The 27,901-nt window shown below is 39.2% G+C and overlaps 1 protein-coding gene across 3 annotated transcripts in view; it reads right to left on the bottom strand.

Moving 5' to 3' along the window:
- LOC111869524 (E3 ubiquitin-protein ligase Nedd-4) overlaps nucleotides 1-27,901 on the bottom strand; it is a 75,053-nt gene that overhangs the window by 7,818 nt on the left and 39,334 nt on the right. For 2 of the 3 annotated variants that reach the window (XM_023861118.2, XM_023861121.2), the window contains exons 9-17: nucleotides 23,445-23,504; nucleotides 21,152-21,202; nucleotides 17,825-18,104; nucleotides 14,866-14,924; nucleotides 12,148-12,213; nucleotides 8,767-8,996; nucleotides 7,447-7,568; nucleotides 4,272-4,512; nucleotides 465-693 (exon numbers count right to left, since the gene is read on the bottom strand). In XM_023861118.2, the coding sequence (XP_023716886.1) occupies nucleotides 465-693; nucleotides 4,272-4,512; nucleotides 7,447-7,568; nucleotides 8,767-8,996; nucleotides 12,148-12,213; nucleotides 14,866-14,924; nucleotides 17,825-18,104; nucleotides 21,152-21,202; nucleotides 23,445-23,504 (1,338 nt within the window). The remainder of the gene's footprint in view (nucleotides 1-464; nucleotides 694-4,271; nucleotides 4,513-7,446; nucleotides 7,569-8,766; nucleotides 8,997-12,147; nucleotides 12,214-14,865; nucleotides 14,925-17,824; nucleotides 18,105-21,151; nucleotides 21,203-23,444; nucleotides 23,505-27,901) is intronic. The other variant, XM_023861119.2, reaches the window with a different exon arrangement.

Raw genomic sequence — 27,901 nt, 5'->3', positions numbered from 1 at the left:
GGCATGGCAGATAGCCCATATGGTGGAGAGAAAAAATGCATATGAGGTGTTTGCTGGAGAATATCAAAGGAACAGACCATTTGAAAGACCTCAATGATTCTTAATGAAATATAGTTGGAGTATCTGGACTGGATTCATCTTGGTTAGAATAAACTCTTGTGAATGCAGTAATGAAACTTCAGGTTCCAGAAAAGACAAGAAATTTCTGGATTACCTGAGCAACTATTAGCTTCTCAAGGAGGACTCTGGCTCCATGGAGTTAATGAAACAAAGAGAGAAAAAAAGCAAGCTAACTAACTCTACTTGGCTGCAAACCACTTTCAAATCTCTGGTTGCAATTATTTACCTTTTATTTATACAATGAACACTTAGTACTTCTAAAACAGATTCAAAATATTATAGTGGTAATATATATATATATATGTGTGTGTGTGTGTGTGTGTGTCTATGGAAAATAAGCTTACCCTCCAAAACCACTGCACAGTGATGTGATTGGGATGATAGTCTCCTTTATACAGTGTATTCTGCTTCCAGTCTTTAACATCAATATTCTGTATGCCACACATCAGTAGTTCAAGCTCATGTTCATCAAATATCTTGACGCAGTTAAGGGGTACCAGGCCATTAAAACCATCAAGAAATGCATTCATCTGATCTTGTACTCGTGAAACAAACCGCCACTGGATAACCAAGCTACAAAATAAATAAATAAAATGATGATACATATATTTTCACATAGGGTCTGATCCTTTTCAGTGGTGAAGGTTTCAAGTGTTTACATTTTTTTGCAATTTCTGTAACTTAGTACAAAATAAAATAAAAAAAAATTAAGTAACATCGTGCTGACTAAATTTAAGGGAAATATATGAAAGGAAGAATTGTAAAATCATTTACAATGAAATTTAAATTAAGTATAGTATAATGTCCATAGCAATAATGTTTAATTAAACATAAATCATATACAGTACACTACCTAACCAACCGAGTGAAATTAAAGACTCTTAACAAACTGCATAGCCAGTATGACAGAAGTCAGTACAGCAACTAGCTATGCACTGGACAACTGGGTGGTTGCAGTTAAAGTCCCAGTAGGGTCAAGAATTTTCTCTTCTCCACATCATCCAGACAAGCTCTGGGGTCCACCCAACCTCATATTCAATGGGTACCAGGGGGTTCTTTCCCCAGGTATAAAGTGGCTGGGGCATGAAGCTGACCATTCACCTCCAGCCAAGGTCAAGAAAATGAGGATCTATACATCCACTCCCACACACCTTCATGGCATAGTGCTTAATTAGTTATGCAAAGGCACAACTTTTTTTAACAAACGGCAGAATGTAGAATCTGCTGGTCCTGCTACTGCTCACTAAATAGCAGGACAACTGCATTTCCAGTACATGAAAGAAACTCTTGTTCAGTGATAGCAGGCCAGTGAGAAAAGCAACAATACTGTGGTGTATTTGATCAACACGTCAGGCAACAGGTCTATAAACATGATATGCACCCGCAAGAGCAGAGCAAGCTGTGTTCTCAGTGTGTCCAGCAGATGGCGTAGAATCAGTGACATCACACATCAACAGTAGGTGGCTGTCATGTGACATGTATTTCCTGTGTCCATCAGCTTGCATGTGTGCAGTGATGTCACACAGCAACAGTTTGTGGGGGTCACATGATATGTGTTTATTGTTGGTCGATGTCCATCCCTCGGCTATATAAGTGAGCAGTCGTAAGCTGACAGGGTAAATTTAAACCAAGAGCGAAGAAGAGAACAAGAGGTCTGCCTGTCAAGAATTTGTGTGTGAAATAGAAGACTTTACGTGTGTGGTAGTACAGTGATACTGGGAGCGTGTCATTCGGTGAGGCTCATATAGTTCCTGTGTTATAAATACGTGAAGACTACTGAAGACAGACTGAGAGGATTATTGTGTGGTGATTGTAAATTGTGTAAACCTGCAATAGTGTAGTTATGACTAGTGCAGATCCAATAAACCAATTACCAATCCGCACCCTGTCTCTAGTTACTGAAACATGAGACAATATAATGCAAGAGAAAGCTGCAATAAGGTGAGCCAACCATCCTTGTTCAGATACACTATATCATGGCACCATCATTATCCCATATGTTATGAGCAGTTCTGAAAAATTATGATGCACTGGAAACCACTTCAGTGTTATGACCATTTTCAAAACTAAACATGAACTCCATTGGGCACTGATGGAAACTGGACTTGTCAGAGATGCCCAGCAGATTAAGCAATCTGTGTGCAGTAAGACATTACGTCAGCAAAACAAGTGGACAAAGAAGAATGTACTAAGGAACAAATACAATCTGACACAAGATCTGTTCAAAAAATCAAAATCAGCCCAACAGACATATAAAGAAGGCCAAAAAATATGTTGGAAAGAGGTCTTGCAGACTGAGCCAAACACAACCTACAGAAAATACAAGGAATCTGCCCAAATTTTTCTGGTAGCTCTGCCAATGTACCTTGGACACCTCTCATCCAGACTCCTACTCAGCCCATGCAAAGGAGTTATAAGGAAGACAACTGGGGTGATCAAATCAGTTCTGTTCAGGAGTCTGTGAAGAGAGGATTTGAGTGTGTGAAGCTGTTAGAAGCCCTCACCAGGGAACAGATGCTGAAGCCATAGCAGGCTGGAAAAGGCTTAGTGGCTAATGTAGTGAACTGTAAAGTGTGGACATTAGTGATGGCGCTATAATTATTGGCAGTTACAAGTCATGCGTGTACAAGTGGTCAATAAAACCGATATCGAATCCAAACCCTCTCTATAGTCACACATACATATGACATATTTTCTTTTAGAGTTTGACATTTTAGTGTTGGCTTCTATTTTGACAGTACTCTGATTTTTGGGCTTTGGCCATTACATTATGCACGGCCATAGGTGCAAGGCCTCATGTATGGCAAGTTTTGTAATGTTTGTATAACTCCCTCCAACAGTTTATGTTGTGTTTGGTTTATATATCCTGTTTTGTGTTGGTTCTGGTGTCTGGAGATGTGGACTAGCTCTATCAACTGGAATCAACTGAGTACGCTTTTACCTGAGGGTGGAGCCAAGGTTCAGTCTCCAAAACATTGTTTTAAATAAAAAACAGGACATACAAAAAGCCAATAACTGCATTAATAAACCACTGTCAAAAAATTCTAGATATGAGAAAATGTAGTCTACTCCAAATCACTGTCAACCAACACTGATACATTCGCTTAGTGGGGGGGGTGGAGTCCAACTGGGTCCACTCAGCACGGTGACCACTGATTGGCCTATTGTAGCCTGCTCCAGGTGATTATGATGATGGAGAATTTGGTAGAATGAAGATTGGCAGGGGAAACCGAAGTACTCAGAGAAAACATGCCCCAGCGCCACTTTGTACACCACAAATCCCACTTGACCAGACCCGGGATCGAACCCGGACCGCCACGGTGGGAAGCCAGCAACTAACTGCTTGAGCTATGGCACGGCCTTTTAACACTGATACATACTCCTGAAACAGATGGAATGGGGAATATTTATATCATTATGAACAGTTCTAATCAATAACTAAGGTGTTCTGAGAGTTACAGTTAATCCACAAAGTGGATAATCAAGAGCGTACTGTAACATGAATGTACACATGCAGATAGAGGAAGATCACTCTTCACAACTCAGTCATCAGTTCTAGTTATTTTTTTTAAGAACCTGATGATTTAGGAATAAGGCACTGAGGCTAGTGGTCCAAAGGTTTAGATCTGAGACCAGCCAGACCTAATGAAGAATTTCCTCATGCCATTCCCTTCCCTCATCCCTGGAGAAGGTAAGTATTTGTAAATGTGAGAATACCAGGCACCCACAACATTCTGAGTCTGTATTGAACCAGATCCTTCTGTCAGCCAGCATTCTCATCATTCTCCCATGGCATAGTGTGGAGTCTACCTAATAGATGCACCTCACTCAAAAATGAGAATTCTTTGCTACTGCTGAGATGGACAGAAGTCAGAAGTTCAAACAGACCATAATTGGAAGTGCACGCCATAACATTGAGTTTCTTCCCATCATTAACATCAAAGCCCCTTATTTCCACTTATTTTTTGTGTTACATAAACTGTATGCATGTTTAACTCGCCAATGGTTCTCCTCTAAATATTCTCATGTCACATGAAAACATTCTGTAATAAATTACAAAATATGTGGAACCCATTACATGAGCAAAACAGAAAATGGTATAAAACTGCTGTTCTAAAAATAAAGAACCATAATAGCTCAGGTGTACTAACCTTATATATTCGTCCTTATTCTCATTTGTAAGAGGAATGTTTGCACCATCTGGTTTCAGTTCCCGCTGTGAAAAGTGACCAAAACTCTCTTCATCCAAACAGAAAGTAAGTTCAAGTTCGGAAGGATCATTCTCCTTGATCCAGAGTAAAGAATTGTAGTATTCTGAATCAACACTTTCCATATCTTTTAAATCAATTGGCTTGCCCAACATCATCTTGTAAAAGGGACGGATGAAAAAAGCTGCAAATAAATCAAACTGGGTAACTTACTTCAGATGTATTAGGTATCTGTAGACATTTTAAAAAATAACTGACATTTCTTTTGACCTACAGAAATTTTCTTCTTCAGGGCATCAGAATAATTACTGGACATAGTTTTCATAAAGGGTTTCTGAAGTTTCTAAACCGTCTTAAATATTTCAGTAACAATAAGAGAGAACTTAAGTGAGCCGTGCTAAGCTTTAGCCCGCTCACGATGAGGTCATCATCCTTCCTGTGACGGATTCCATCCCCACCATGCGGTACCCTGACGTCAGTCACGTGGTCCCATGTACCCTCTTGTGAAGGGGAGACTTGTACAGTGCAGTCGTTTAGACCAAGTCGACTTGGAAGGTTGTTTACTAGCCAGCAGGTTTGTGGTGGAANTTTCGGCTGGGGCTGCTCTAAATTCCCTTTGGTGTTATCTGCTGGCCGGTAAGGACTGCCTGCGGTCGCAAGCCGTTGCTTGGACGCTTGCGACACGCGTATTAAATTTTGGTTTGGGGTTTTTTTTTTAATTTTGTCTCAGAATTTAGACTTGCATTTGTATGGCCTGATATTTCTAGCACCTACACAAGGGGTGCCGACGCGAAATTGGTTGTCTGTTTTTTTTGGGTCAAAGTGTCTTTTTTTGTTATTTATGTACTGTATATTTTGTTATTAAAATTGTATTTGTTTTATCTTAGCCACTGAACTGAGTGTAGCTTCCTCCTCCTAGCTTGGATACCCCATCTCCATCTAGGGGAGCGTGCGAACCGACAATAGAGCCAGTAACGATTGCGCTGTGCCCTTCCTCTTCGTAATAATAATAATATAATAGTAGAAAAGAGGAGAGGAAGCGGAAGGGCGCGGTGCATAAGAAAACTGCAAACGAAGATGTTAATGAAATAGTGTGGGAGTGGTCTGTCAGTGTCAGGATGAAAAATCACCGTGTGCCGGTCATATGGTATAGGAATATGCTAAAAAGGTTGTTCTGAACTGAGGAAGACTGAATTCAGAGCATTTAATGGATGGTTGGAGAGTTTTCACAAAAGACATCAGATAGTTTTTAATGAAGGAAGATGAGGAAATTACACCGTGATAGAAGAAGAAAAGTGTAGAGTAAAGACATATCAAGATGCTGTCAAAAGCTGAAAAGCAACTGCAAGAATTTGCCATGGAATTTGGAATGATTCAGGTATGCTTAGTGTAATTTCTCAAGTTAAAGTGTTTGTGGAAAGTCAGGCAGCCAAGAAAGTAAACTGCGTGCAAAATACTCTGCTTGAGTTCTGGTAAAATTATAAAAAGTACTACAATTTTCTTCTGTTCATTGTAATGTTTGCATGTGTTCAATGATTACAGTGTGAATAAATTGATGAGTATGGTGTTTCATTTTGTCTCAAATACATGGTTTAATTATTATAGTATACCTTGATTAAACGGAAACCTGGCTTCAGTGGGAAAATGTTCTGGACCCTTCAGATTCTGTTTAAGACAGGTTTTACCGTATAAATATGGAAATGTACCTGTGTCCCATCATGCATGAACCACTTGATTTCAAATTCCTAGTGGTGGCAGCAGTAGCATAGTTGGTTGAGGCACTATGCTACAAGCTGGCAGGTTTCAGGTTAGATTCTGGATGACGTCACTGGGTTTTTCAATTTACCTAACCCTTCCAGCTGCATTATGACCCTGGGATCAACTCAGCCCCTAACAGAAATGAGTACCAGGAATCAACCTTTGAGGGGAAGGAAGGGCAGCTAGTGTGTAAGGCTGACAACTTCACCACCTGTGAGCTGATTGTCTAGAAAATTTGGGAGCCTAGATGTCCCATAAGCTTGTGGGACTCCACGACCTGTTACAGGGACAGCTGGCATCTTTAGGACAGTTGCTGTAAGGGCAAGTAAAAGACTGAGGGTTTATGAGAACAGGGTGTTGAGGAGAATATTTTGACCAAAGAGAGATGAAGTGACAGGTGGTTGGAGAAAACTGCATAATGAGCAGCTTCATAACTTGTACTCTTCTCCAAGTATAATTAGAATGATCAAGTCAAGGAGGATTAGATGGGCAAGGCATGTTGCACAAATGGGGAGGAAAAGGAATGCATTTAGGATATTTGTGGGAAAGCCAGATGGAAAGAGGCCACTGGGACGACCAAGCCGTAGGTTAGTAGACAATATTAAAATGGATTTTAGAGATATAGGATGGGATGGTATAGACTGGATTTCTCTGGCTCAGGATAGGGACCAGTGGAGGGTTCTTGTGAACACAGTAATGAACCTTCAGGTGCCATAAAATGCTGGCAATTTCTTGAGTAGCTGCACAATTGTCAGCTTTTCAAGAAGGGCTCAGTTCCATGAGTGAGTAATTATGGGGTGCACCCAGCATCCTACCCAGTGGGTACCATGGGCAATGTGGCTGGGTTGTAAAGCTGACCACTCACCTCCACTCCCTCATATATCTTTATGGCATAATGCACAAGGACAACTTTACTTTTTTATGGCACTGTCACCAAAGAGCAATTTGACTGCCGCACTGATTGGCAGCTGCCTCTGCATGACACAAGACACACAAATTCATAATTGCCTTTATATGATACAAAAAACAAACTAGCTCAAGAGAGCCCTTTTATGGGACAAAAAACACTAACTCATGACTATCATTGCATGAGACAAGACAGTACATTTGTAAACAATAAAAAAAAATGCCAAAGGTTATGGTAGACTGGTAAATATTCTAAAATTAAAAAGGCCATAGTATGAAACATGACCATTCTGGACACATGTTCATATGGTAAGAACTCTGTCACTGTTCCAGTGTGTTACAAAAGTTTGATATAACATTTTTCATTCACCCTCTATAACTGTGATACCATAATGTGACAAATTAGAGTAATGAAGTAATAAAGGGCTTGAAATGAGCAGACTGCATTGCTTACCATCCAGCAGTTTACCATGATAAACAGCCATCCCAGCAATCCGACCAATAAACTTGAAATAATTGAGGTGTTCTTCATTGCACAACCCGGAGAATGGATTAATCTGAAGGGTGTAGTTATCCCTGACAAATAAAACCAATGCATGTGATAACAGTCTGAGAGACTGACATTATTTAGGCACATTCATATAATCACACCACCAGTCAGAAACTTCAAATGTAACTCTTTCTCCATTAATGAATTAGAAGTAGCAAAGTAGTTTCTTGCCTGTGGCTCAGAGTACAAGAAACTGATTTTTGTGGCACAACAGATTTAAAAGCTTGCAGTCAATTTATATTTTGACATGTCAGTAAGTGATGACTCAATAGAAAGGTGACATACTGGCAACACAACAAACAAAATATTACCTCCATAAATTAAAAATTAATGAACATTAAACTTAACAAGAGACAAGAGTTTATTCATGTTTTTTGTGTATTATAGGGGCTAGCACAGCAGGCTCTTCCCTATCCTTTTCGTACACTGCGAAATGAGCACTGAAAATTTCATATCTGCCAGACTCAATGTTAAGTTTCATTTAAACAGTTGCACTACTGCTCACAAATGGCTGGAGAGTGCACACAGGCAGGCACTGAGCTACATGAATGTGACTGTGTCAATGACTGCAGCAAGAAACTTCACAATATCCCACACAAACTGACATTATTAGAGGTAAAAAAAAGTAAAAGTAAAGCTATCCCTGTAACAGGTCATGATGGCCCATAGGGTTGTGAGACGTTGCAGGTCCCACATTATTTACACAATCGGCTCAAAGATGGCGGTAAGGTCGTCAGCCTTAAGCACTGGCCATGCTTTATTCCCCAGGAAAATTATTTAATTAACTCCTGGTACTCACTTCTGTTAGACGCTAAGTTGACCCCAGGGCCATAGTGCAGCTGGAAGGATTAGGTCAACTAAAAAAAAATCCAATGGCCTCATCGGGACCTGAAGCCATGACCTTCAGGCTTGTAGCTTAGTGCCTCAATGAACTATGCTACTGCGTGCCCCCGACATTATTAGAGGTATGTATGATAAGTGCTTCAAGTTAGAGTACAAATACCTTTATACTTTCTGAGATATTAGTGTGGAAAAACATGTCTGCAAGAGCTTTCCTTCCTCTTCCAATGCAACCACATCCTGGGCCAGGCTTGGTTGCAAAGGTTCAACCAACAATGAATGAGGCGGGAAAGCAACACCTTACAGAGAAACTGAAGTATGTACTACCTATTCATAGTGTCTTAAAACAATGTTTATTAATGGGGGACCAAAGTAACAACTTACATAGCAGAGTATTCAAATAAACCATAGTATGGATTGAACATCTCCTTGGACAGCAGAAAGAACCACTCACGAGCCAATCCACCATAGTCCAAGCCCACTTCACCTTCAAACTCGACCCATAACTTGGTTTTCAAGAGCTCCGTTCGGTTCACACTACTGATGATTCGGTATGAATCTTCCAGAATACTTTGTCTTCTTACCTTGATCTCAAACTTATTTGGTACATTGTTCTGCAAATTGAAATATCATGGTACATAATCTTTTCCACATTCTTAGCATACCAGATCTAAAATACAACATACATTGGTGCCTCACTATGAAGAACAATGATTATGCAGTTCCAGAGTAGTGTTAAGGAGAACATATGGACCCAAACACATGAAATAACAGTGGAATGGGGAACATCATATATTAAGTAGGCTCTCCACCTTATGGTGCTTATGTTGATAGGGTAATTAACCTTTTGCATGCCATACACCAACCAGATTAGATTGACTCAGGGTACTTGCATTAAAATCACCACAGCTAAGAGAACAATTAGTTGATAATCAATGCAGCACTTCTATCAGTAAATTGCATCAAGTGTAGTGACATAACGGTGTTAAGAGAAAAAAAAATGTGCTTTCACATGAAATATACCTGCTTGAAGGTCAATTCAGGAGTACTGCAAATTTTACTGTGCAACTGCATTCACCTCCATACCACCTTGGCATTTCTAAGGGCATTTCTACTGTGGCAGGGGTTGAAAATCAAAGGGTCAAAAGTAGTAGTATGTGCAGTATACATGAGGGATAAAAATGCATGCAAAATATGGGCTGCAAAACCTTTTAAGAAAACACAACTTCAGATGGGATAACAGTACTGTGACATGTCCGGGGGTTCTGTGACTAATAACAACAGATTCTGGATTGCATGATTGGAATTACTAACACTTATATTACAATTACAACTAATTATCACAGCTCACAATCAATGACTTGTCTAAAACTCGCTGCATTTCTTACTGCACTACAAGTATCTTCTCTTCCAATGTGACAGATGATGAACGAAGAATCACTTGCGCCTGACTCTCCTGAACTGAATTAACTCTGTTATAACTTCAGGGAAAACTGAAGACAAGTCACCATGTCTTCAGTTCCTGTTATTTTGTTTTTATCTGCTGCTATTCGTCACATCATGAAAGCTGGTTTCTGGGGAAACATGTTATACAAAATGAACATAGTTTGTTCAGTTTGGTATCCAATGGTGGGCTTTCACGAAGATAATGAGAAACTTCTGACAATGTGGATAACTATAATCTGCCCAAATGATGCTCCATACCATACAGCCTGTCATTTACCAATTAAAACTGCATGTCATTCATGCTTTATGGCTATATAAACTTCATGGTTCACATTCTAGAATACTCATGGACACATTTCAAAGCCAACTGACTCAAATCATGGGCAATCTCAAACTAACAGTGTCTTCCACAACTGCAATATATGAAATGCATGGCATATGGGGTAGGAGATATAACATGGAAGTACGATATCAGAGGTCTGTTAAACAAGTTAGCCTATATTTAGTAAAGTTTCAATGATGCAAAACGATTGAATATCAGTACCATCTACATTACAGACACCACAAAATTCATTAACTTCAAATTTCTTCCACTAGATACAGACTGATCAGTGCAGACCAAATGTAGAGAATATAAACTATTCTATCATGAGTCTAATATTTGTTCCAAAACATTTTTGATCTACTGGATATTCACACACACTTAGAACATCAGCTTACTATTGGATTTTAACACTTCAGAATACATACATGTAATGATAATAGTATTTAACACGTATGAATCAAAAGGGTAACATTTTAAAAACGGACACACTGCATATTTTCTCATAATACCGCCACAGACCAAAGTGGCTCAAGTTACAGTGCTCCAAGTGGTAATGCTCAGTTCAAATCCAAACTTGGACACCAAATATGAAAACTCATGTTACCTCAGTCTTTCTCAGTCCTTACAGGCAAGTGTTGGGACATTATGTCAAATTAGGCACAACCATGTTCTTCCTTATTATTTTCAGTTCATTAGTAGCCTACTTTCCTTTGATATGACACAGACCGCATAGAAATTGTCACCTCCAACAATTCTTCGTCGCTGCAGGAACATCTTTACTGAGTTGTTACTTGCAACAATAGGGGGAAGACCCAAAGAAACTCTTTTGATAAGATATGAACCTCAGAGAAAAACCACAACTAACAATTCTTCTATTTTTTTTGTTTCATTGTCACAGGAACGTGTTTACACACCTGTTGCCTAGCAGGATACACTTAACTGAGATCCTGCCTTGCAATGATAGGATGGATACACATATAGACACAAAGACTGATGGGAGGGTTTCATGAAATACACCACTGAGATGGGCTCAGTTGCCATGATACACATACCAAGATTCATAAAGGTTGGTTCTGGCATTGAAAAGTTAATGGGGAAATACACAAACACACATAGACAGTAAGAAGACTGCATAAGCCTAATTTAGGAAAGTTGGCTAAAAATTAAAGTAGGCCTATGCAGTCTCCATGCTGTGTGTCTGTGAATCCCCCCTTATTAATGTTTGAATGCCTGAGCCAATCTTTTATGAAACTTGGTATATCATGGTACCCAATCCCACATCAACAGCATACTTCACAAATCCCTCCCATCAGTCTGTGTGTCTGCCTCCTATCACTGCTGGGCACAGGTTCATTAAAGTGTAATCTCTCCTTTCATTGATGGGTAAACACATTCCTCGTAGCAACAAATACAAGCAACAACAGAAGAATTATTGGAAGCATGTCTGTGGCTCTGTCTGTGTATGCTCCATCACTGACAGATAACAGAAGTAAAGACAACCCAGCAGCAATGAAAAATTGTTGGGAGATGTCGTTTTCTATACAGTTCGTGTCATATCAAAGAAAAGTAAGTGACTAGTTCTTCCCATGGCTTCTAATTCATAAATGACCCTACCATTTGATACTACACAGTCTGTGCCACTGATGGCTTCATTAAACGATTCTGACTTACATCCTGTAACATTTCACAGCTGTCACACTATATGATGCTATCAAGTGGACAGACATCCAAAAGATGTCAGAGATGTATTTAGCCCTTCATATAAAGTTGTCAAACACAAACCAAACTTACTCCATAAAATTAATTCATTTTCTTCCATTCAGAGCATTCAATCTCCAAACTTTTAAAAGTAAAATCAACAGCACTTCACACAATATTTTCATATAAGAAATGTGTGCATACATTTGAATGAAACATATAAGGTCTTTCACTTTTGGAGTAAAGCAAAAGTAAAGGGAACAAACTCATAATTGCTTTGCACCATAAATACTTACTGGTTTCCTTAACTGAGATTTCAAATATTCATACTTCCTCTTGTAGTCACGGGAGTATGGCACTGCCTGAAAAGTTACAGTTTCAATTTTAAGAAAGAGTATAAAACTACTCAGAAACCTCAATCAAAATGTGCACCATTTTAAATAACACTTCAGCTACAGTTACAATGGATTAAAAATTCCCCATTTTATTACTCTTGCCTTTACCAACAAAATACATCATCATTCATATAGAGATACTGGGTTTTCAGACTTTGTCCATCATCCGGATTCTAAATAACTAAGAAAACACTGATGTGGCTCCGGAAAAGGCTATCATTTCTTACAATTCCACTTTCCTCCTGTGACCAAAAAAAACAAAACAATGTGGCATCCCTCAAAGGGGCCATTTTCCCACCTACCATTCTCAATGGCCTAGGCTGGGCTCATTACCTCAACCCCTCCCATGGGTGTGACAACCTTCCTTGCAACCTATATAACAGGACCAATTCCTCACCCTAAATACTTTAACCCTGAAGATGGAGGCAGCATGTCCAAGCAAGACAGCAGTTAGAGTATGAGTATTTATAAGATATTCATTACAGTAATTAAGAATTAGAACAGGACAACACAAGTTAAATCAGTTCATTATAGAACAAGATATGAAAGTTGGTTACATTTAACCACACTGTCACCGTACACTAGATATAAGAAAAATCAGAATTATTAATACAGATTTCAGTTACCAGTAACAGGTAACAGGCAAAGACAGTGGGACCTTGCCACATTCGGCTCATAGGAAATTACTTATTCCCAATCTTGCTGTTTTCACAGGAAGAATCCCCAATACCTTTCCTGGAAATTTTGCTTGTAAGGGTGACAATGGCAATCTTTGAGAATACTATATGCAACAGCTTCTGTACCTCGTAAACTTAAAGGAGGTGTGCTGGAGACTCATACTAAGCGCAGTATCCATCACTGAGCTGTCAAAAGCGCCATTAGGGCTTTAGGGGCCAAAGTCGCATACTGCATTTAACTGATTGGAGATTAATGAATTGTAGTAAACCCCCAAATTTCAAATATGCCCAATTGGTAGAATTTAGGGGAGCGTCATAGTAGAGGAACCTAAGGACGGAGAGATCAGTCTCTGGAGTCAGTTGTCTGTCAGCTCTTAAACTATCCGGATGCAAAAACTGTGTCACTGTGGTTCGTCTTTACAAAGTCTAAATCAACAAAAGATCAAGTTATCTGTGTACACTATTTTACATAACAATTCATGTAACTACATGTAACTATGCTAAGTGAAGTGAAGTATTCATAGCAAATGGAATTACATGTGTTCGAAAAAGCTTTTACCATCATACCAATAAATATTACTAAACAAAATGTTGAGTATGATAACACCGAGTTTTTCTCTACCCCCACCTAAGCTGAGGCCCTGCCAAATGCCCTGAGGAAGAATCTCAGCCCTACCACCACCACTTGAGTTAGTTATCAATAACCATACCTCTCCTTCATACCAAAAAGATTTAATATTGTAAACAAACCCAACTGGAGCTTACTGGCGCTCAATAGAAGAAAGGAGGGTTATATAGGAGAAGAGAAGACAAGTGGTAAGAGAGCTCAGCACAGTCATAAAACTTAAGAAGGCATGCCAGGACCCTAAGCTCATTATAAATTTTAAGGTTGTCAAAAGTGCCATTTGGAATTTAAAGAGCCCAAATTCACTCAGAATTAGTAGTTGATTGGAAGATGCAAAACCCTGGGCCCTCCTAGATTTTAAATATGGCCAATAACGATCCAAAGGGGGATGCCCCATGTTTGGATGCTGTACAGATCCAAGAGAGGCACTTCTCTGGAAGGTTCAGTTTGGCCTGGGCATTCTGTAACAAGTTTCAATTGAGTAAGTACATACCAGAATATCATCCTTCATTAATTCTTAATTACAATAAAGTTTACAATTCAGGTCTTCACAAACAGTGATATTCAAAGGGTGTTAAAGTAATCAGTTCTTCAGGAACTTAAATATTCCATCTTAATAAACATTTAACAATGTTCTGCCATGTTGGTCGATGGCTCTAAGTGCAGCAAGCGATTAATGCTCCTGTACTGCCTAAGCAAAGCCTGTATAAGAAAGACCCTTTGACAGATTTCCATCCCTACCAAATCACATTGACATGCCAGTCCTCCTGCACTTTTACCACCTCAGAAGGAAACTCAACAAATCTGTAAGCACTTCTACTAGGACTACTGGCACCTGGGAAAGTTCCTTCTCAGTGCCTAACCCATCATCATAACATGAGTAGGCGATGAAGGGAAGGAGAGCAATGGAAAATGGCTTCCTACACCAACCTGGCAATAGTAGTAAGTAAAAGGTCTCTCACTAGTGACACATCCAAAAAGTTCTCATACAAGTGGCACCCACAATGTGTGGGCCTAAGGCCTCTTACAATTTCCACCTACAAGACCACAGTGCCACCACTCAGCAGACCACAATCTGAAGAATCACTCACTTGAAAACCACACAACATTTTTTTAAGGCTATTTAACAAAGCATCGATGGCTTATTACCAATGTTAACACGTAAATATGAGAAGAAAAGTATTTTGTAAGGGAGTAAATAAAATTATTAAGAAAAATTATGTTAGAATATTTTGTTTCAGTACTGCTATTGTCTGTCAGTAACAGGTGGTTGTGACCTATTTTCTGAGTCGCGCAAGTGAATGGGATGACACTTACTGGACCAGCAATCTGTGGGTTTGACAATCTTGGATCCTCCCACTGAGTTGTTCTGGTATCTGAAATAGTAAAAGTGAAGACAAACGTGTGATATTAACATTAGCAACTGGCCAATTAGGCCACCTTAAGCAGCAACCAACCAAAATTATAAATGAAAAAAATGGTTGCAGGAACACCCAAACATGGTACAGAAGTAGCAATGTGTGTCCCACTCACTATTATATATATATATCCCAATTGCAGAGAATGCATTGCTCTTCAAAACATGGACTCTTTTGGGTCTAGATTTCAAGCCAACTTTCCTAAGGCAGTTTGTTCATTCTGAGGGGTAAGGGTGAAGTTAAGACAGAAACTATGTAGCTTGAGCACTGGTGGTTAGTAACCAAGCAGGGGTCCAAATCACGAGTTTTCTTCTTTCGTGAATGAACAAGAGGTAACTTTCAGACACAACTTGCATGGAGTGGTAAGACACATTTATTTCTTAAGCTTTAACATCTGAATGGCACATATATATGTCGCAAGGAGTAACCGGAGTTGGCCAAATGACACGTATATGTGCCGCAGGATACATGCTCTCTTTAGGAGTGCTGACAGTTTGACCTTGAGTTTGAAACCAAAACAAACCTACGTGAGGTCACGTCAGTGGTTCATTCCTTAACTCTGAACAAAGAAATCGTTTATCACGGTACTGGTTTTGATACTATTTACGTTTAAATATGACTGTTTATGACCTGTTCAGCCAAATATAGCCCAGCTTTGTTTCAAGAACTGATGAGGAAATATTTATCGGTGCTTGCATATGAGTGCTTCCAGAGCCTTCAAGGAAGTCTGACACATTCAAGGATTGGTTTCCAGTGGCGAATTATCAGTCAGGAAGTCAGTGTCGGATTGTCTAATATTTCTTTGTATATCACTTTTATTTTGTGTCTTGGAAGAGGTATAAACCCACTGAGCCAGTATTACTTTGTGAGTAAAAGGCATCTTCGCCACTGCTACTTTCAGTATGTGTCAGACTAGCACTCTTTTCGACTAGTATTATAATTACTTTGCATCACTATTTTGCGAGTATTACCAACAGGTGAAAGTGTTGCTTTGTCAATCAACATAATTTATTTGATTTTGCTAGAAACTCCCCTCCCCCAAGATGATTTTTCAATCACACAAGCCGAATGTCACGGTCAGTGGCGTTTCTCGGGGGAAGGCCAAAGTTATCAGGGACCCAACTGAGTTGACTGGAGGTGAAACATTCATAACACTGGCCAACCAAAGTGAAACAAAGACGTTGTGTGGTTCACTAAATAAGAAAAGCAGGACTATTGTATTCTATTGTAAAAAGTGTGATTTTGCTCTGTGCAAGTGACTGTGAACTGAAACTGTGAAGTGACGCAGTTCAAACTCATGTACAGTCTGAACAAAATATTATTGTATATAGTGTGATTATATTTACAATATCACCAAGTCTCAAAGCTGAATATCACAAGGCGAATATCACGGTCAGTGGCGTTTCTCGGGAGAGGCCAAGGTTACCTGGGGCCCAACTGAGTCGACTGGAGGTGAAACATTCATAACACTGGCCAACCAAAGGGAAACAAAGACGTTGTCGTGTGTTTCGCTAAATAAGAAAAGCAGGAGCACACTCTTATATTGTAAAAAGTGCAATGTCGCTTTGTGTGAGGTGGACTGCTTCAAGAAGTGCCACGCGCGTCAGAGTGTATCGTAAACTGTGTAGTGACGCAGTTCAAACTCGTGTACAGTCTGAACAAAATATTACTGAATATGGTGTGATTATATTTACAATATCACCATGATTCAAGGTTGAAGAAAAAAGCAACGAGTAAGTCCTTTGGAATTTCGTAACATATATAATAAAGATTATATTTTGCAATTCATGACAAAATAATCACAGTTAATTTTCGTTTGTAAAAATTGCTCCTTTGTGTATATGTAGAAAATTTTATTGTCTTTCAGGTTGTTTTTAGTTTGTATTTCTAGGTTGCATAGAATGGAAAATATGGATTTTTTTATGAAAGTTTGCAATGTTATTTAATTAGGGCGATTTAAATATCGGCCACAGAGGGCTGCCGGCAATTTAAAAGTCCGTACGTTAAAGGTTAAACTGAACAAAAGAAAATTCTGCAATAGCAAACTGGGCCACAGAATGTGATGCTAAATACTGTCCTGGGGTCATAAATATCTCTGCTGCACTACGTGCTCTTGCACCAAACTGTTATGCTTTGACTGAATGTATATAGCCATGACCAGGTGAGATGTGGTGTACGTGTGTTTAGAGATCTCTGTGAATAAGTTAAAAAATATTTTGTCATAAAGCATCTGTGATAACTTACTATTGTGATTTATCGTACTGAAAATTATGGCTAAGCTTTATACATTTGGTACTATTAGTCACTTTGTGACATTTATGTGAGGGTGCTAAGGGGAAAAATTGAACAGTCCTGAAAAATTATGAGAAATGAAAACTGAACAGCCCTGAATAATTATGAGAAATGTTCTTTTCTTCAAGGACATGGAGAGAAAAATTAGAAAGTGTTGTAGGAATTACAATAAATTCATAACATACCAGTGATACAAACTGATTGAGTTAACAGGTAATAATGACAAGACTGAAGCAAAAAGCATCATACCATCATAAAGAAATCAAGGTTCAAGTATACAACAACTTCCCATTTTCTGGCAATATGCATGTAATGTTAAGCTGTTTTGTATTGCTGGCCTTCAGATAAAAGATCTGAACTTTACTATGCACATTTCCTTTATATCTTGCCATTCTCATGAGCAAACATAAGAAAATAAAAAACCAGTATCACAAGCTTTGTTTTAAATTCTGCTGTAGAGATGAACCACTAGAAAAATATGTAATGAAGTTCCAGCAAATATTAATACCACACTAGGCACATTAAACCCATTACATAAGCCACACAAATAAATAAATATTACTTACTATGATCGATAAAAAATATTCTTCCATCTGTATGAACCCGTTCTTCCCATCCCTCCGGCAGAGTCCCTAATTCATCTTCAGGGCGTCGATTAGGTGGATGGTTTTGGTTTGGCATGGGGCTGGCACGTCCTGTGCGAGGATCTACCCATGTTGTAGCCCTTTCGTTGTGATCAATGAAAAAAACACGACCATTGGGTGCTACTTGCATTGTCCATCCCTGAGGCAGTCCTTCAGAATTCACATCCAATGAATTCGGTACTCGGGACTCAGGTGTAGACAGCTGAAACCATTAGTCACGACATAGTTCTAAAATTGTATCCAGAATTATGGAAACCCACTGCTAAATAGGATTATTTATCATTTTCCATTTCCATGTCAATGAGGACAACTGATATGTTCATTCTTTCCTTGTTTCTAATAAATAATTTCATACGTATATATTGACATACTATACAACAGATCTTGTGAGTAGAAAACATAATCTAAGAATGTGGAAGCGAAAGTCACACTTGAGAGGTTCATACTCCATATTTGGCAGGTCACAGGTTTGACTCTGGGTGCGGAGACAAACTATTCTGACCAACAACTATAGTACTTTTCTTCAGCTCCTCCAAAAAAATTGAGAGAGAACCTCAAAACACACCACAACCACTACCTTCCACATCCCTTTAAAATTGTAACTCAAAATGAGCCCCTGATTTGGCACAATGTAGTTCAGAAAATGTCATTAAACAATAAAAGAAAATCAATTTAATTTTACTATTGCTACATGCTTGCAAAATATACTCCCTCATAGTACTTTTCATGTCATGCTAGTGACAGAATAATATGGCAGTGAAACCTATATTAACCAAGACAGTTAAAACAAATTCGATTACACAGCCAAAAGCTTTAATGAAAGGGCGTGAGACAATAATTTTGATTCTTCCAGGCATAGTGACATTTTCTTACATGATGTAATCAAACACAACATACACACATCCATTTATAAGATTTAGACTTCTGTAACAAATTATATATAGGTAACCCTTGTTTTACAAACATTTGCTTCACAAATTGTTGCTACTATAAAGCACGTTCATTTGTACCTTCACTTTAAGTAATTTGCAAGTTCTGTGACTTTTACATGTAAAGTATGTGGAAATTTAACTTCTGATTGAGAATTTTCACCTTATGAACAGTCTACATAAAACGAATTACAAGGTCTGTTCAATAAGTTCCAGAACTTTTTTTTCCGGACATGCCTACAACTGAGTGAGCCCTATCACCATCAAAGTACTCCCCTCCTACATTGGTGCACTACTCCCAACACTGTTGCCACTTTTGGAAACAGTCCTGGTCCTTATCTCCTGACATTTTCTCTTAGATGTTTCAGCATTTCGAGATAACATCAGCATTCACTGTTTGCCCTTGACATAAGAATTCATGATGCGCAACATCCTCAATGTCAAAAGAAAACCGTCAAAATGACTTTCAGGTTTGACCTGATCTGCCACGCCTTTTTCGGTCTCAGCAAATTTTTTTCAACCCACTGTTAAGATTGCATATTCTTTTCCACATTGTATCCATAAACCCATGTTTCATCAATGGTTATAATTCTTTTCAGAAAGTGTTCATCCTCGCTAGTGTGATCTAAAAGCTCCTGACAGATGGCAGTGCAACTGTCTCTCTGATCCTGTGTCAGACATCATGGGTCAAACTTTGAGATTACCTGAGGCATTTCTAATTTTGTTGTAAGGATGTCATGACATGATCCTATCGACATGTTGCACTCTTCTGCTATTTCCTGCACTCTCAAGTGACAAATAGAACATATAATTTCATAAACTTGGGTAACATAAGCATCATCACATGATGACGAGAGCCATCCCAAACGCGGCTCATCATGTGTTGACTACTAACCATCCTTAAATCGCTTACACCATTCATAACAACATGTACAGCTAATGCACTGATCACAATAATCGTTTTTTGACATTTATGAATCTCCGTAAACGTTTTCCATAGTTTGAAGCAAAATTTAATATTAATATGGTGTTAACGAATAACAGCCATCTCAAACATCGCAAGACACACTCTACACTCATGTGAACAAATAGCTATAGGGCGATGACTAATTACAGCAGGATGACCCGGCAAAAATGATGATACTTATAAAGCACGTCACTAGGCAGCACAATTTACCTGACAATACTAATATGTTGAGTTGATGTGCTATTTCAAAAGTTCTGAAACTTTTTGAACAGACCATGTACTGTTGCGAATAGAAAGATACCTGTACTTCTCATTATTTACACCACCAGTACCACGCTCAACTAAGCATTTTCCATCAGTCTGCAATACATCTACTGACATTAATGAATACATACCAGGAGAGCTCAGTCAGTATACAAAACAGGCTACAGGCTGGACAACTGAGGAATCAGAGTTGGATTCCATCAGGTGCAAGACATTTTTCTCTTCTCTATAAGAACCAGCTGGCTCTGGGCCCCACCCAGCATCATATCCAGTGAGTAAAAGGGGCTGTTTTTCTAGCATGTAGCTGACCACCCACCTCCAATCTGGTGCAGAGGTTAACAACGTGTGGAGCTACACCTTTACCACCTACATACTACTCACAGGTGTGGTGCTCAATTAAGTGCAAGGACACTTTTACCTTACTCTGCCACTATAAATATCATGTTAATGTATACACTATAACGCATCCTTCATATAAATAGCACACTGTGAGTTCAAAGTTTATACAGTAACTCATTATTTTGTATGTATGGGGAATGTGATGGTCAGGTTACATGAAGCAGCTGGTTGCACGAGAACTTACAACCCAAATGTCACATGATTTGCAGAATTTCTGGTCTTTTAAAAGTAAAAACAACATATTTTCACTTTATTTCTTGCAAGGAAGTTTTCTTAGGTGACATGGCTGGATTAAAGGGTGAAAGTTTTCAGACATACAACAGATCAAAAATTCAGCCAGCCTCTACTGTGATCACAGATCATTACATCTGCAATGGTACCCACGAGGGTTGATGATGGGCAGCATTGCTACCTGTGGCTGGGAGAACTACTGCATGCAGGTAAACACATGCAAATCATAAGTTTGGCTCTGAAATAACTCTATAAAAACCGCAAATTTTCTTTGAAGCTTCTTCAAGTTGCGAGAAAATTCTGAACCATTCGATACCACAAAACAAGGAGTTTAAAACACATGCATTTGATCAAGCATAACAGGATATCTGACCTCAGCCCCACCATCTCACTACTGCAAAAGATTCTTTTATGTTTATACTAAATGGTCAAAATGCTTTATCAACTTTGTAAACTCACAGTTTCTGCTTCATGCTGGGACTGAGCAGTACTGTCTGTGATATCAGCAGCCTAAAATCAAGAAACAAACAAAATCACTAACAAGATAATATCTGTAACAGTTAATTGCACAGATACATTAAGTAATGTAACGCCGGGTCTACGTTACGTCAGAGGGCCCCCAGATTCGCAGACTATATCGTCTCCGGCGGAGAGAATGTCCTACTGTCTCAGTAGCAAATTGACATCTGCAGTCGACAGTGAGCGTCTTGAGGTGGGACTGAACTAAACCGGTGAACGACCCGATTGCTGCAGGCTATGTGCGACAGAGTGGGTGCCGCGTATGTCAGAGTTGTGGTCGCGGACACCTATCAGCACTTTTGGTACAGAGTGCGGACTGTAGCATCGTGTGTATCTACACTACTTTATCGTTGTGAGCACGCCCAGTGTGGGACTTATGCACGTGTTACGCTCACCTGATATTATTCACCATCGGGATGCAACCCACCGCTCCTGCCATCAGCAATCAGCAGCAGCCCCCTACAACCTAGCGTCACCCCCCATGGGTGAATTTTGGAGGGGGAGGATGTAACGCCGGGTCTACGTTACATCAGAGGGCGTCCCCCCACCCCCTTTCTTACTACTTACCCCTTCCAACGTTCCACTTCCTGGTTCCCGTCAGCTGAGGTCCAACGCGAGTGATCCATTCTGTTGTGGGACCCTGAACTGTGCAGTCAATTCACCTTTTCTGGTCGGTATGATTGTGATTGTCGGAGGCTTATTACCTCCAGGTACTTAGGTTGTATTTGTATTTGTTATTTAATATATATACATATTCATTTGATATATTTGTGAGAGTCTCTTTGAGTTGGTACTTCCCACCCAAGAACCAAATTTCGGTCTTCAAGACCTTTTCACGTTTCAGTAAGATGGCTCAGAGTGTGTAAAATTGAAATAGCGTGTGAATAAAATATATGCATGGTAGATTACATATTAAAACTTTCTTAAATAAGAAGTACAAATAAAAATGAATTCAGTCATGGCAAAGTATAGTTCCCATTACAAAATTCCATAATACAGACACACTTTATAAATACACTTCTATAATGAGGGTATTCTGTACTAGTTATGTCATTTCAACTACAAAATCTCAGTTCTCTGCAAGGATATACATACTTTAACAACAATTCTAACTTCAAGCAGAAGTTCAAGAATGAGAGGTTACGTTACCCTCGGAGATTAGTCCCTATATTACCATTACTACCATTATTACCGTGCCATAGCTTAAACGGTTAGTCGCTGGCTTCCCACCACTGTGGTCTAGTCAAGTGGGATTTGTAATGGATAAAGTGGCCCTGGGGAAGGTTCCCCCCCCCCAAGTACTTCAGTTTCCCCTGGCAATCATTCCATCAAATTCTCCATAAGCTTTATCACCAGTACAGGTACGATAGGACATATGGAAGCTGACGTGCTGAGGGGACCTAATATGGATTCCACCTCACACTATACAAACTCTTAACTATTGTAATCTACTGTAAACAACTGTAAGTATTGTAACTTAATTCTCTTATTGTAATCAGCCAATGTACAGTAACTGATTCGTCCTATATCATGTAACAATGATCTATAGAGACGAAATAAATAAAAAATAAATAAATAATTCGGGACAACTTATAGGAGACACCACAGAACTTCTCCATTTTCATCCTTCGAACTGCTGTAAGTGCAAACAACATTCCACTTGCCAATCTCACTTCGAAAATTATATGTACTAGTTCAAGTCCAAATAATAAACAGACTTGTATTGTGGTAACACTCTTAACATTGTATGAGAGAGATCCTGGTTTGAATCTCAACCAGGTTACTGTCATATCTTGAGGTTTCTCAGTTTTCCTTAGTCCCTTAACTTCAATGCCAGAATAATATCCTGCAATAAACAAACATTACCTCCTTCCAAACCCTTTACTCACTCAGCATTCACAATCATCTTCATATTTCATTCAATGTTGCATACATTCTGCAGTCTAAAAAAACCTTGCTAAATACAATGAAGAATCACCAAGAAGAAATTGGATCATGCACCTTCATCAGACCACTACAGGAAGACACTTAATACTGCCTGTTAACAAACTCAAGCAGTTCTAAAACCATCACATTTACCACAATAATACTGCAAATTCACGTTGTGAAAGAAGTGAGTTCTAAGATAGTTTTAATGAGAAACAGAAAATCTACCATCCTAATTAGTAATTAAAGAAATACACAAGAAAATCTAAAATATTAGCATGCATACAGGTAAGAGCTTTAACCATACCTCTCTAGTTTCTCCCCCCAGAAATTCATAATCTTCATCACTTCCATTGATGATGTGTTCCTGATCACCATTATGTGGCATGCGCAAAATGAAACACATGCCACATCAAAATATTGTAACATTCAGAACACAAGAGATAACACACAAAACTACCTGAATGAAGACGACAGTACCGACAGACACAACAAAGCTACAGTACAGCAGCATACAAAGGGGGACCCAAAAATAACCGGAAACGACCTGTTGCGCGCGTATGCTTTGTAGTTACGAGTTGTGCTGCTAGGTGGTGTTAGCTGGGGGTCTCCCGCGACTGTTAGTGAGCTGGCGTCAGTCTGAGTTAAGTGGTTTGTCTGTGGTGCTCTGTTGTGTGCGTTCCTGTTTCAACCCTTTGGCGATTAGTGAGATGGTCGACCAAAAGGAACAAAGAGTGTGCGTGAAATTTTGCTTTCTGTTAGGGAAAACTGCACTTCACTCTTCAAGTCGCGGCAAACATTCACGCGGTTTCCTCTTTGGTCATCTCTGAGCAAGCGAGGAACAAATTTTGCAGACACCCGTCTCATGTGCAAACCTTCGGTTAAAATTCGCTGGACCGTGCTCCATGAGATGTTCGTTTCCTCAGAAAGTTGGTCAATGGTCTTTCGACGATCTTCATCAATTTCACGCACACTCTTTGTTCCTTCTGGTCGGCCATCTCACTAATCGCCAAAGGGTTGAAACAGGAACGCACACAACAGAGCACCACAGACAAACCACTTAACTCAGACTGACGCCAGCTCACTAACAGTCGCGGGAGACCCCCAGCTAACACCACCTAGCAGCACAACTCATAACTACAAAGCATGCGCGCGCAACAGGTCGTTTCTGGTTATTTTTGGGTCCCCCCTCGTATATACTACAACCTGAATCATTCAACCTAACCATGAGAAGGATGAAATCACAAAACTAATGAGGATATAACATCACAAAAACACCGATTAAAATGTATATGATCTTACTATAGACTGGCACACAAGAATAACTATAACTTTCTAATTTATTTATTTATGGTTCATTTAGAGATGCAGCCAGTATCTGAAAGTATATATCACTGACTGCTTGGATGACCAGTGAACAATCAGTTTGAAAGGATGTGGCAGGAAGCAATCAAGGACTATTCTGGGGCACTAACCTAGCATTAGCATGGACAGACTGAGGAAAATAGTCAGTGCCCAGCTAAGATTCAAAACAGATACCTCTGAATGCAAGTCAGAAGTGCTAACATAGAGAAGTTTAAATTCCTTAAATTAGGTTGAAATCGTTCAGAAATTATTCCAAATTCCTTTAATAAGGGTGAAATCTAGAAAAATGTCGAAATATCTTTAATTAACTTGAAATCTCCTAAAAGTGGGTTAATATTCATTAAATTATATTGAAATAATGAAAAAATATTTTAAATTTAATGAAATAAAAGTAAAATCCCCCCCAAAAATTAGAGTTCCGTAACTTAGCTTGAAATCGTAAAGAAATAGGATACAATTCCTTAAATAAAGCTATCACGTAGCAAGATAAACTCGGAATATAACAACAAAAATTTATACTTTGGGTGGAAAAACCGTTAAGACGCTCAATTTTATACATAACGTCATATTTCGACTTATATTCCACGTTACGACAGTCCTATATTACGTTCCGTTAAATAGCAGCTTCGTAAATGACGTCAAGCGCTCACGCCAAGAATAGGCGTGAGTTGGATTTGAAGGTCTATCAGTTGTGAATGTGAAGATTTTTTTTTCTGGAAGCACGTTACTTAAGTACAGATATTTTATGCATTAAGTCTGACAAATATAACCTTTAAGTCTCACGTTGATATTGTGTTTATAACTGTTGACTTACAAACATAAATGTGCTCAAGACTTTCAGTATGGCCTACATACAATGCGAACTAAACAAGAGCATAATCCTGCTTCACACAGGTCTAATCATAAACAATTTACAGTGAGACAACACAGACAAATTTTCATTTTCTTTGGGNNNTTTATAAACAAATTTAAGGCCGTTCACAACATGACTTTGAAGTTCGAACAATGCGAAAGTCCAACGAAGATCTAGGCTTACTACAATGTGATTAAATATCATTTCCTCGGTGTTCTAACGAGTGTCGGTTTTAACTAATATCGTGGTGCAGGATAGTGATTCAGAATTGCGTAATTTCTCAGCTGGTCAATAAACTTCCATCTTTACGACATCCGAAGGTTCACTGATGTGTTCCTATGCTGAGCTTGTTCAGTGTAGTTCCCTTCCTCACACCCTGCTTATTTTAGATATATATTGAATGTCCTCTTTACTCGCAGATCTCTCAGATCTCTCGCAGATCTTTGGGCTTTCCGTAGACGCGTTGGATGGGCATGCAACAGAGGAACGGAGTTTCTACGTGGTCCGTGCCAGGATGTTATAAACAAAGGACAAAGTTAGTTAGTTAGTTAGTTAGTTAGTTAGTTAGTTATTGGAGAGGGTGGGTTTCCCCATGCACCGCGACCAATTTGATCTATTGTGCTTCCCTCTATGATATTCTACCAGTCTGTATACCCTACCGATACTGGTGCTTACCATCAGTCCCGACCAAGTCAGCGAGTTCGGCCTCTACTGGCTTGGCGGTATCTATAATCCTTCACCTCGAATAACCCATTATTATTCTCTTCTTCAGGAAGCGCTTAGAACAAATGAGCTGGTTTCGGCCGGGAATAGAGCGGACGTAAGGAAACTAGGAAAAGCTGCTCGGGGCAGTTTATTTCGGTCATGAATATTGTCTGAACTTAAAAAAGACAAATATACAACCGTTCGGGAAGAGGGCTAGACAACTGCTTACTGACAGAAGACTTTAATATTAGGGCTTAAATTGCTTTCAGGACCTTACAGCAATACTTGCTCATCATGGCTACTGTACATACTGCAAGAATATGGAACATATTTAAGAATTTCTTTTATGCACTCTATTAAGTCTGTGGCAGGAAAGAGATAGAAAACTGATACAGAAGTTACACTTTATATCTATTTGATATATAAAGATATCACTCATGCAATCCTATATAGGAGGATAGACTCCACTTGTTACTAAAAATTAATCACAATTGTTTGAGCTGTTTTCAAGAAAACTGTAATATACAGTATGCACCAAAATATGCAGAAACTCGTGTATCTCGAACGCGCAAGTGCTTTTGTCAATGGGGCATAGCTCCAGCCGCACGTGTTCCCAGTAGTGAAAAGGAACATGTGTTGTGCAGCTATTCTTGGAAATGGTTCTCTCAATGGAAGAAACAGTATTCATAGTTGAGTATTATTTCCGAGCATATGGAAGTGGTCGCCAGACAACTCACTTCCTTGGTTTTGAGTGGCCAGATGTTACTGTCCAGAAACCGCTACACAGTACACGTGTGACGATATGGTGTGCCATCTTCACATGAATAGACAGTGGTATCATCAGGTCATCTTTTCATTTCAGTACTGCATATTTTGGTGTGTGCTGTACTTCTCCAAGATAAAAAAAAAAAGGAATAGGATAGCTTATGATAAAATGATACAATATGAAAAAAGTGAATTTCTAAAAAAGAGCAGTAATCAGTCAAATATACAAAAATATAGTAAACATCCTTTTCCCCCTATTTTGAAGAAATAAAAGGAGGCTATGAGATCACCTTGCTGTCTGTGTCTGTGTAGCCATCCCCTTCATTGCTAGGCAAAGGCCCAGTTAACATGTTCTTGGGCCATTCCTTGGCAATGACTCAGTAAACACACTCCAAGCCATCGCTAGGTAACGGCTCAGTAAACACATTTTTTATGCCGTTGCTAGGTAACGGCTTTGTAAACATGCTTGCAGGCCTTTGCTGGAAAATGGCTCCGTGAACACATTCCTGTGGTGACAAATACGCAACAGAAGAACTACTTGACACAGAGTTTTCTATGTGGTCCATTTTGTATCAAATACTTGTTAGTTCTTACCCCATAACTTCTTGTTTTAATTCTTGATAGCCAGTCCCTACAAATAACAATAAAGTGAGATATATACTGTTTTAACTTGAAATTATTAGACTATATTAACAGACTCTGGTTATCAGGAGCTTCAGTCTTAGATCAAGGTTGGTGGAGGTACACCTGGACCAGATTGCACCTTATCAGGGAACTGCTCGGGACAAGAAGCCTTAAGGAGGGAGCAGCAGGAGCAGTTGGAGAGTAATCACCATGAGAACTGAGCAACAGGGAAGGAAGGCAAGGCCAATCATAGACATCACAAGCACAGCCCTCAGAAAAGAAGAAATGGTGGTATGCCTGTAGCCTATTCAGGACAGACAGCCTTAAGGAGGGAGCAATATAGCACGTACTTCTGTTGCTAAGCGGTGTTTCCAATATGGTACGTGTAACAGCTGCACGATGCAACAACAGAACTGTTGGAAGTAATGTTTTCTATGCGGCCCATGCCAAGG

Source organism: Cryptotermes secundus, unplaced genomic scaffold, assembly GCF_002891405.2.
Source record: "Cryptotermes secundus unplaced genomic scaffold, Csec_1.0 scaffold139, whole genome shotgun sequence".
Taxonomy (NCBI): domain Eukaryota; kingdom Metazoa; phylum Arthropoda; class Insecta; order Blattodea; family Kalotermitidae; genus Cryptotermes; species Cryptotermes secundus.
Note: the sequence above shows the minus strand (reverse complement) of the source record. Positions and strands in the feature narration are given on the sequence as shown.